At 47.9% G+C, this 11,329-nt stretch overlaps 2 protein-coding genes across 3 annotated transcripts in view; both read right to left on the bottom strand.

The window, feature by feature from the left end:
• PRDM15 (PR/SET domain 15) overlaps nucleotides 1–285 on the bottom strand; it is a 76,043-nt gene extending 75,758 nt beyond the window's left edge. For both annotated transcript variants that reach the window (XM_025380785.1, XM_025380786.1), the window contains exon 1: nucleotides 79–285. In XM_025380785.1, coding sequence (XP_025236570.1) covers nucleotides 79–180 — 102 coding nt within the window. In that variant the 5' untranslated portion in view covers nucleotides 181–285. The remainder of the gene's footprint in view (nucleotides 1–78) is intronic.
• Nucleotides 286–7,082: 6,797 nt separating this feature from the next.
• The window catches only part of C2CD2 (C2 calcium dependent domain containing 2), a 70,742-nt gene continuing 66,495 nt past the window's right edge, over nucleotides 7,083–11,329 (bottom strand). The window contains exon 14 of the mRNA XM_025380937.1: nucleotides 7,083–11,170. Coding sequence (XP_025236722.1) covers nucleotides 10,950–11,170 — 221 coding nt within the window. The 3' untranslated portion in view covers nucleotides 7,083–10,949. The remainder of the gene's footprint in view (nucleotides 11,171–11,329) is intronic.

The raw sequence follows: 11,329 nt of genomic DNA, 5'->3' as shown, positions 1-11,329 counted from the left end.
GCGGGGGTGGCGGGCGCGGACCGGGGCCGGCGGGGCGCGCGCCGGGGCGGGCGGCGGGCGCAGGGCCCGGAGCTTTACCTGCCTTTGGAATGTGCAGAGCGGGATCGGATCCGGACTCCGGGTTGCGATCCGCTCCGGAAACTGCGCAGCACCGGAAGCCGGGGGGCGGTGGCGGGGCATGGCGGGACTTGTAGTCCGCGGCCGGGCGCGAGGGGCGCAGGCGAGACGCTGGCGCGGCCGGGGGTCCCGCGGGTGGGACTGCGGGGCGCGGGCTGCGTGGACTGGGCAGCGGGCGCGCGCGGGGCGGGGCTGGCCGGAGGGAATTCCGCGCGCGGCCCCCGCCCACGTGGCACGGCTCCGCCGCCCACGCTCGCAGGCAGTTCCCTCCACCCCTCCCCGGACGCGTTTCTTGCGGGGTTGGGGAGTGGTGGCGGTGGATGGGTAGAGTGTTTCTCTAGAACAGGCCTGGGACTTGCCCCCATTCACGGTGACCTCTGGATTTGGCCGGCGGGGTCCTGGGACACGAGCTGTGTGCCCGCGAGGGGCCGGGAGGGGAGTCTGGCCGGGCGGGCTCCGCCACGCGACGGGTGAGCACGGGGCCAGCCGCGGGCCTGGCTCTCCATTCTTCCCTGGGGGCCTGTGTCGCCTCTCTTGACCCCCTCCACCAAGTGTGTGTGCCATCACAAAACGTGAGACGGAGAAGGGACAGACTTTTCACCTTAGTCCTGGCCGCCCACATTCAGAGTTCATTGCTGCCTGGCAAAAACCTCCATTCGTAAAGATAAGTGATGACCCGGGGAAAATGATTTTAAATTGATACCACAAAAGGGCTCGTTTCCCTCATGTATGTAAAACTCTTGTGAACCAATAAAAATATATATGTATATAGAAAAATGAGCAAAGTATATGGATGGACAGTTTGTAGGAAATTCAATGGTTCTTAAGCATATAAGCTATTCAACTACGCTGTAATAAGAGAAAAAACAAAGTCGCAGTGAGATCATTTTTATTAGATTAGCAAAGATTTTTTTAAACGTTTAATACCGCCTGGACAATATAGCCAGACCCTGTCTCTAAAAAACTTAGCTGGGCTCGGTGGCACGTGCCTGTAATCTCAGCTACTCAGGAGGCTGAGGCAGGAGGGTCACTTGAGTCCCACAGTTTGAGGCTGCAGTGAGTTGTGATCGTGCCACTGCACTCCAGCCTGGGCAACAGAGTGAGACCCTGTCTCAAAAAACAGGAAAAAAAAAAGTTTAATAGCATAATTTTGACTAGAGAAACAAGCTCTCTCCTTTGCTGGTAGGAGAATAAATTAGTATAGCTTCCGTTCAGATAATTTGTGGATATCCATAAAAATTCTAAATGCACGTAGCCTTTGACCCACATGCAGGAATGATGCCAGAGACAGACTTACTTGTATGAATGGCATATGTATAAAGGTTAGTCATAACTATGTGCCATCCCATGGGAAGTGTTGGATGCACCTGGGCACATACATAGGCTGCAACGCCAGGCAGCCGGAGACAGATTAGGCAAGTTGCTCTGTGAAGGCTGATTTATCTGCCTGGCCCAGCATTCTACAGTGGCTTCCGTGCTGCTCTACAGTAGGCCATCCCATGGCCCCCCAGACCTTTCTGGAGCATCCCCGGCGTCCATCGTCTCCCTGCTTGTCCCCACCCGGGACTTCACGCCTCCCTCCAGCCTCCTGTCCCTCAAGCCTGTTCCCAAGGCCTTCCGTACTCCATCAGACACTTCCCAGGTTTTCCACAACCTTCTCTGAATTCAGGTCTCCGCCCAACCCCACTCCCACCACCACCACTACAGCTAATGGACATTCCCTCTACACACGCACCTCCAGTGACATCACTCACTGTTCAAAAATGGCCAGATGACTGGTTCTCTAGGCCTCAGGACGTGAAATGGTCCTCGGCATATGTGAATAAAAGGTTGTTTACAGAAAAAAAGTGACAGGTCCATGGCAAGTGCAAATAACTGAAAGTAAACCAAAGACTTCAACATCCCCCAAGCCATTTCTCCTATTACTACATACAGCCCACGGCTGGAATTCACGTACACAAAGACATCTCATCTTCGAGAGGATTGTCAGTGTGTCTGCTATAATCCTTCAGTGCAGTCTAGAAATAATACCTCTTAAGGCAGATTCAGCTCCAAAATTTAAAAAAAAAAGAAAAGTTGTTGCTTAAAGTGTCAAATATTCATTATTAACAACTAATGCAATATACAACTTTGAATAATGGGCAGAAAAAAAGAAAAAACAACTATAAAGGTTGTTATTGGGGAAAATGGGAAATGTGAACATGAATGGTGATACCAGATAATAGTATTGGATCAATGTTAAATTTCACAAGGGTGATCATTGTATTGAAAGTATGATAGCCGGTGCCATTCATTGTTCTCAGCAAATCGTTCTGAAGGATTTAGGGTGAAATATGATATCTGCAAACACGACAGATAGAGACCGACAGAGAGCAGATACGGCAAAACTGGTGACTGTAAGTGAAGGCTATATGGGTTGTTCCATAGGTTTGGAAAAAAAAATGAGTTGAAAATTTAAAAAACAACAGACAAGAGTTTCCGTGGCTGTCAGTGAATTTCCTTGTGAACACTACTTACTTCTTCCTGAACGGATACTAGATGGGATTAAGATGTAATTAATCACTGAGGGCTACGCCCGCAGTCCTGTGGACGGCCTGCCTGCCTCAGATCAGTACTTTTCCAATTAGCATGTCTCCTTGGCTCCGGTTTTGTTATAATTTAAATACAAACCTACTCCTGTGCAAAGCATGATAGACATCCTTAATCACCTCTCCAGCCACCTCCAGCTTTTAATTTAAAAAAAAATTGGCTAATTTTTCTCATAAAGAGGGAAGTCTGATCAGCAGCAAATAAGTTAATTCCTACTAAATATGAAACATTGACTCTCACTTCGCGTTATTCTCACCCCAAACAGGCAGCATTCAAGTTCAAAAAACTTTAATTTTTTGATATTATCCTGGAAGAGTAATTGCTGACCTTATTCACTGGCAGTGGGCCTTATGGCACAGTGAATCACCAGGTTAGAGACACGTTTCACAGTTGCTTACATATCCACAAATTAGGGGATGATATATCAGGACAATTTAGTAGACCTTTATCATAGGAGTATGTAGATTTTTCAGAGAGTACTGTTTTGTGACTTGAATTTTAGTCTTGGCCCTGCCTCTGACTTCCTCAGTGATTTATCCTGGTTCCAGGGAAGGAGACCAGCCTTTTCCTCATGCTAATCTTTGGTGGTTTTTAAACATTTGTTTAACTCAACAAATAAAATGTATCATATGCCTGACTCTACTAAACCAGTTTTTATATATATATAAAATTGTTAAAATTTTTTGGCCAGGTGTGGTGGCTCACGCCTGTAATCCCAGCACTTTGGGAGGCCAAGGCTAGTGGATCACTTGAGGTCAGGAGTTTGAGACCAGCCTGGCCAATGTGGTGAAATCCCGTCTCTACTAAAAATACAAAAATTAGCCGGGCGTGGTGGCGGGCGCCTGTAATCCCAGCTACTCGGGAGGCTGAGGCAGGAGAATCGCTTGAACCTGGAGGAGGAGGTTGCAGTGAGCCGAGATCATGCCATTACACTCCAGCCTGGATGACAAGAGCGAGACAACCTCTAAAAAATATATATATATATGTATAGATATACACACACACATATATAGAGAGAGAGAGACAGCGCGCGCGTGCGAGCGAGCGCCGTAGTCCTTAATCTCTCCAATTGACACAGGCAGAGCCAGAGACTCGCGGCTGTGAGCAGAGGTTCTCCAGGCAAACAACCAGCGCTGAAATTCTGGTCTAGCCAGCTGTCAGCTTGGGCAAGTTACTTAACCTCTCTGTGCCTCAGTTTCTTAACCTGTAAAGCTGAACTAGCTCATGCCTCATGGAGTTGTTTCAGAGAATATATGAGGCACTACATATAAAACTATTTAAAAAATTCTTGTCACATGGTGAGTGTGAAATTATTATTAGCTATTGTTGTGATCTCAAGTCTTTCTCTAACTTTATTTTATTTATTTATTTATTTGAGACGGAGTCTCACTCTGTCGCCCAGGCTGGAGTGCAGTGGCGTGATCTCGGCTCACTGTAACCTCTGCCTCCCAGGTTCAAGCGATTCTCCTGCCTCAGCCTCCCAAGTAGCTGGGATTACAGGCATGCGCCATCATGCCTGGCTAATTTTTGTATTTTTGGTAGAGATGGGGTTTCACCATGTTGGCCAGGCTAGTCTTGAACTCCTGACCTCAGGTGATCCACCCGCCTTGGCCTCCTAAAGTGCTGGAATTACAGGCGTGAGCCACACTGTGCCTGGCCTTTTATTTTTATAAAAGCTATGCTTGCTACCAAGCTAGACTATAAATTAATAAATCCCCCGGGCTTAGTCCAGTGCTCCACCTGGTACAGCAATGATGATCACCAGCTGATAACCCTTCTATTAAGGTGCCCAAGATACCTGCACATCCAACTTTATAAATATCAATGATGTTAATATAGATCTATAAATACATAGGCAACCAGTTTTGAATGCCTGTTACAGCAGGATGTGACTCGTAGTTTCCACTGTGGACCGTCGCAGTGTGGAGCTGGGGAAGGGCAGTGGAGGAAAGCTGATGTTTCTAGGTCATCACTGGGAGGACGGTCCAGCCTCAGCAGCTTTCTCTCTAGGGGGATCACTGTGCTATGTCAGCCATCCTAGTGTCTAGCCCCTTTGGTGAGTGATCTGCATTTTAAAAATAAACTTTATTGACATATACACACATCACCCTGGCTTTGTAGGGGTGCTAAGGTCAAAACAGCATGTGGTCATCCCCTCCAGTGTCCTGCTCTGCCACCAGCACCGGGTCCTGGGTGAAAGGGTGTGAGGTGGGTAGAAACAAACCTGCTGTCTGTGGTCACGTAAGGGTCATCAGCTGACCTTTGTCCTTGCTCTGCTAGGTGGCAGTGACTGTACGAAGCCCCGGGGGATATAGGAAATGAGAGCAACGCAGGACAGCGAAGCCTGAGAGCTGGAGGCCTGAACCACGCCGCTGTAAGCACGCCAATTCCACAGCCTGCAGAGAAGCTCCTTCGTGGGGAAGGCAGGGCTTGAGTTGGGTTAGACCATTTGAAGAGTGTGAACTGCTGGGCACGAGGATGCGCACCCAGAATGACCGAGGGTGGTTGAGTTGGATTAATCTGGGCAGTGGAGACGCATTCGCAAGAACACAGGGCTCACCTGGAGGTGATCAGCTTAGGAAAGTTGGCAAATTAGGACAAGCTTGGCCTCCAGCAACTCCGTCCAGCCTCCTCCTGGAGGATCAGCACAAAGTGGGTCCCACTGGCCACACAGAGGAAGCAACAGTTCCATCACTGGGTTCTGAACCACTTCTAACTCCAAACAAGAGGCACTGCCATCACCACCTTGCGGTGCCCAGGAAATGGAGCGGACAACCTGGAACCCAGCTGGGAAGCATCAGTGAGTGGGCGGGACAGCTGAGAGGAGGGGTGGGCGGTGTGGGGGCAGGAGGCTGGGCCTGTCCAGTAGCTTCCTCCAGGACACCAGCTCTCCACGTGCTCTGCTGTCTGGGCACCACAGGGAGAATGAAGGCTGAGGGAGACCACAGGCACTGATGACTACAGAGGAGGCAAGATGCCTGCATGGGGCCCGCAGGACACGTTTGTGACCCGACTCCATCGCCTCCATCCCAGAACCACCGTGAGCCCCAGGCAAGAGCAGACACCGTTCCACCTGTGGCTGAGCCAGGTACCCGTCACCCCTGTCCCCCTCTGCATGTGCCCGGGCCACCCACTGCGGTGGGGAATGGACAGTAAAGTCCAAGGATGGATGAGCGCGTCCCCTGATGCCAGGTGACGAGAGCTCCTCAGAAGGTCCCTGTGGATGGCGTGGGGACACAGCTGCCCTTCACAGGTGGACCACCTGACACACACCCTCATGTGGGCTTCACCCCTGTTCCACTCCCTCGGCCAGACCTTAGCACTCTGTTGGCACTTCCCAAGTGTGTCACCCTCAGGCCACCGCATGCTGGGCTCTGCCGCTGGGGGAGTCCAGGCCAACAGTCCCTGACATGTAGAATCCACAGTTACCCTGACCCCAGGGTCACTGGAATTTTTTTTTTTATTTTGTCGCCAGGCTGGAGTGCAATGGCGCAATCTTGGCTCTGTCACCCAGGCTGGAGTGCAATGGCGCAATCTTGGCTCACTGCAACCTCCGCCTCCCAGGTTCAAGCAATTCTCCTGCCTCAGCCTCCCGAGTAGCTGGGATTACAGGTGAGTGCCACCAAGCCCAGCTAGTTTTTGTATTTTTAGTAGAGATGGGGTTTCACCACATTGGCCAGGTTGGTCTCGAACTCCTGACTTCAGATGATCCTCCCACCTCGGCCTCTTAAAGTGCTGGGATTACAGGTGTGAGCCACCCACCTGGCCCCCTGGAAATACTTTCTATAGTTAATGATTTTAGCCCCAGGCCTAGAAAGGACGCTAAATGGCTTAAAATCATGTAAGAAGCACGTTAGGAAAGTCCTTTGCAAAGAACGAAGCAAGGACTAAGCGAGCGCAAGGCAATGTCCACCTCTTCTTTTACTTTTATTTTAAAATTTTCATTTATTTATTTATTTTTAGACGGAGTCTTGCTCTGTTGCCCAGGCTGGAGTGCAGTGATGTGACAGCACGATCTTGGCTCACTACAACCTCTGCCTCCTGGGTTCAAGTTATTCTCCTGTCTCAGCCTCCCAAGTAGCTGGGACTACAGGCATGCACCACCACTAACACTAATTTTTGTATTTTTAGTAGAGACGGGGTTTCACCATGTTGGCCAGGCTGGTCTCAAACTCCCAACCTCAAGTGATCCCTTGCCTCAGCCTCCCAAAGTGCTGGGATTTACAGGCACGAGCCACCGCACCCAGCCTGCCTCTTCTTTTACGTTAATTGGCTGTGATGGTTGGTCACTTGCAGTGACCTGATGAAAGGGACGCTCAGAGAAGACCCTGGGACTTCTAAGACAGAACAGGACTCAGGAAAAACAACTCAGCGTGTAGTGTTCTGTGTGCACATTTATTTCTTCAAAGATTGTTTGTGTTCCAGCCACATCTTCTCCAAAGGAACCCACCCAAGCCCGTGCGCAGGCTTGGTGCAGGACTGTCTTCGGCATTTAAAGTGCTATTGAGGAATACAATCATTGTCACGTAAGTTCATCACCGCACTCCAGTGCCAGGCCAAACCCTTCCGCAGACCTGGAAAACCTGCCATTTTCTTCTCTTTTTACAATGCAGTTTGGACATAACAGTGGTAAACGACAAACCACAAGCCTCAATGATGAATGGTGCACTACTGCCCAGCTGCTGAGAGAACGGGGCAGTGTACTGTGTTTCCAATGCAAACAGTCATGGACCCAAGGTAACCTGAGTTTGCTCTGCAGGATTCCGCAGGGGCCTTGCCCTGTGCAGGCTGCTTTGGTCATCGTGTCTGGGCCGGTTTGGGGCAGTGGGGAGAGGGCCTGGCAGCAGCGTTGATGCCAGCCCCGAGGTCTGTTTTCCATCGGACAGAGATCCATGTCCTGACTTCCACCGTCCACCAATTTGTACTCTGAAGTTTCCAGATCAAGAGCCGTGAGATTATTACCCAGGAAACACCGGCCTTCGGTGGCCAGCAGTGTAGATTAATCTTTCCCTCTCTGCTCAAAGCAACTTTGCAACTCTCGTCTATAGAGGTGGCCAGTAAAACCCAAGCAAAAATCTAAATGGGCACCAAGGTGCCACTGAGTGGGCCTCGGTCATAAGGGATCGGGGCTGGGTTTGAACCCAGACTTGGAACTTGATTAAAATAAACTGCTCTGTCAAAACTCTCACAGCAAGTTTTCAGCAGGAACAAGATGATGGCTACTTTTGTTATTGCTACAATAACACACACCTGTGTGCAGACACCCATACCCCACACACACTGAAAGCTCCATTTCACTCCTCCACAAAGAATAGAGGCACCTCCTTAAACAAAGCAAACGGGGAAGGGTTGCAAGCTCATTAAAACCAACATGAGCACCCAGTTCCAGAGATAGAGACACAGTTAATCTTAGTGTTCATGAGGAATCGCTTTTAAAACACCACTCAGCAAAACTTTCATCCAGACAAAAGCCAAAAACAAAAGCCCTCAAGCCACAAAAGCTCGTAGAAGAGGTGAGACGATCAAGGTGATTTACACGTCAGTATTTTTAGCATTTGGTGGATAATCTTAATTTATCTTTAACCTTCACAACATTTACTTTATCATAAATACCCTACAACATGAAAAAAAAAACCTGTACAAAATAGCTCGGGAAAGAAACATTCACAGTATCAATACAGGCCATTTCTCATGGTGCTACCCTGAAGCTAGCCTATGTGCTTCCTTTGCCTTTGCTTCATAAGCTTCCTCCCACATTGGTGTTTTCTGTAACTTCAGAAAAGGCCATTGGATGGAGACAACGTGAGTGTGTCTACAGGAAGCAGAGCCCTAGACCTAGGTATTCAACAGTAAGCAGTGCTCATGGGATTCATCTGGAAATGGAATAGTTAAAAACTTTTTTTTTTTTTTTTTTTTTTTAAAGAGCAAGAAGGCTTAATACAAAATTCTGGGGCCGGCATGGTGGTTCATGCCTATAATCCCAGAACTTTGGGAGGCCGAGGTGGGTGGATCACCTGAGGTCAGGAGTTCGAGACCAGCCTGACCAACGTGGTGAAACTCCATCTCTACTAAATACAAATAAATTAGCTGGGCGTGGTGGCTGGCACCTGTAATCCCAGCTACTTGGGAGGCTGAGGCAGGAGAATCGCTTGAACCCAGAAGGCAGAGGTTGCAGTGAGCCGCCACTGTACTCCAGCGTGGGCAACAGAGTGAAACTCCGTCTCAAAAAAACATTTTTTAAATAAAAAAATTTAAAAAAACTTCTGATCTCCTCGCACTTGAATAGAGTACACCTGAATTCCAAAATCAAATAAAAAAGAACAATTAAAAACTTCTCATCAATGTCCGAAATTCTGACACAGAATATCCTCTGGGAATTCTTATATGTCTCAGGCTCTTTTTACCACATGGCCAAGAGCAGTAAAACTTCAAGTAAAACATTCAAGTGAACATCTGTCCCATCTGTCCCAAAAGACTAGCAGTGATGCCTGACTTTGGGGACAGAAACTTGGTAGTATTCACATATTTTGAAACTCCAGGTGCTTTTTTTACAATGATTAAAACTGGAATATAATTTTTAAAAACAAAGCAGGTTGAAAAAGTCATTTTAAAGTCACTTGATAATTCCTGGAACACCTAAGAAATTTGTAATGCGCATTTTAAAGTGAAATTCCTAATGTCGTTTTCTAATCTCTCCCCCTAAAAAAGAAGAAAAAAATCCCATAATTTTGGTTTTTATACAGGTTTCCACTAAAAAAGAAAAAAATCCTAAAATTTTGGTTTTTATATAGGTTTTTACTCACCAGTGGCTCTATTACCCCCAAAATATTTCATGTTTAAGGATTAACAAAAGAACCTACGGAAGGAATCTCACCCATTTCCATCTCCATGACAGAAGTCAAGCTTTCATAACGGCCTTTTACATCTCTTTGGAGAAAAGTGAATCATATTAAACTGTCAAAAACACTTCACCCCAATGATGACTGTTCTTTAACCAGCATGTCTACTGGAAGTGGCACATTCAGGGCAGACCAAAGTGAAATCTGTGAATGAACTGAAACAGAAAGGCAACTGATGAGGAAAGCGACTGGAATGATACTTAGGGATATTCAAATGGTGTGCCAGGTGATCACGTTTGCCACCAAAACAAACCCAAACAAGGGCACCCCAACCTGTGTCCAAGAGGACTGTTCACAGCAAAATTCTGAAGTGCTCATAGAAAGAATTTCCTGCAAGTTTGGCCCATTTGTTATTAAACTTCCATTCCTAAGACTGACACCTGAGACACAAAATAATTTCCTCCACTGCCCTAAAAGGACTTTGTTTTGGCTACTGGCAGCATTTGGCAAAATCCATGTATGTGTTTGGTAACCGTGTTGTACGAGCGGTCACGTATGGCTCCTGACTTCATCCGACAGGCCTGCTGTGCTCTTGTTTACCAAGTATGACAGGGGGGAGAAAAAAAAAACTTGGATGTCAACTTCTCCACTAGTATTATTAGAGCTTTTAACACGATAGAGAAAAATGTAAAAACCATGTGAGAATATATGTATCTTCCACTTGCAAGTAGGCTCAAAGTAAACTCAGAAAAGTGTTCTGCATACTATGCATAGGATATAGTTAGTGTTCAAGTTCTATGGCTAATATCAAAGGTAGATGACTTCCTACATCTGTCATAGCGTCTCCATTCCTACCAAAATTTATTTATCCACATCCTGTCTATGTTCCACTTCCCTGTACTCAGGGCCAGCTGCATTTTTTATTCCAAGCAGCAGATGAGGAGAGGTGACCCACCCTTTCCATTCACAGTGACAGCACAGGGGGGCACCTCCTTTTTGTGACATGGTCCAGGCATGGACCAAAAACACTTGTTAGTGTAGAATAGGTAAACTGAGTCCCTCACACCTGCCCTCCACAATCCATTAGAGTACATTATTTCACTTATAATGTTAATCTCCTTCTAATATTGAACCCTAACTCTTAGCTTTGAGCACAGCCCAAGCTCTGCGGCTGTCAAGTCTCATTTGGCATCTGGTGGCGAGTTGGGCTTTTTATCCTCTCTGAGGGAAACCTCCTGGCTGGAGACTCAGATTTTGTTTTCCCTTTAAAAGACTAGATGGTTGGAAGAAACCCAGCAAGACAAGCGGGGCATCTGGACATCAGGCGGGCACACTGGCTGCGTCCTGGTGAGGGTAGTTAACGCGGGTGCACGTCTTCTGGCTTGGAGGTGATGACCTCAGGCCCTATGTGCAGGGCTCCACGGGGGCACCGTTCATGGTGTTCTTGTTTCTGTGCCTGGAGAGCAGCTTCTTGTTCAGGATCCTGGTGAGGGTGACGCCTTTCCTCCGGGAACCCTCTGGCTGCTCCAGGAACACAAGGTCATTGTGTGACTGACTCATGCCCGGGTCTTTCTGTTGATGCCGCCGGCGGAAGAACAGCTTTGCCCCTTTCCTTAGAATTCCTCCTGGAAGAGGGAAGCACAGGGGCTGGTCAAGTGGGCGGGGAATGAGGGGCTGAATGACTGCTCCAATGGGATAAAGGGAAAAGGAGGCTCAAATGCCTCTAACAAAGGGCGGGTTTACTACTTCAATGTGCTGTCACTATCTGCATGAGAAAAAAACAA

The sequence above is a fragment of the Theropithecus gelada genome, chromosome 3, assembly GCF_003255815.1.
Source record: "Theropithecus gelada isolate Dixy chromosome 3, Tgel_1.0, whole genome shotgun sequence".
NCBI classification, from domain to species: Eukaryota; Metazoa; Chordata; class Mammalia; order Primates; family Cercopithecidae; genus Theropithecus; species Theropithecus gelada.
Note: the sequence above shows the minus strand (reverse complement) of the source record. Positions and strands in the feature narration are given on the sequence as shown.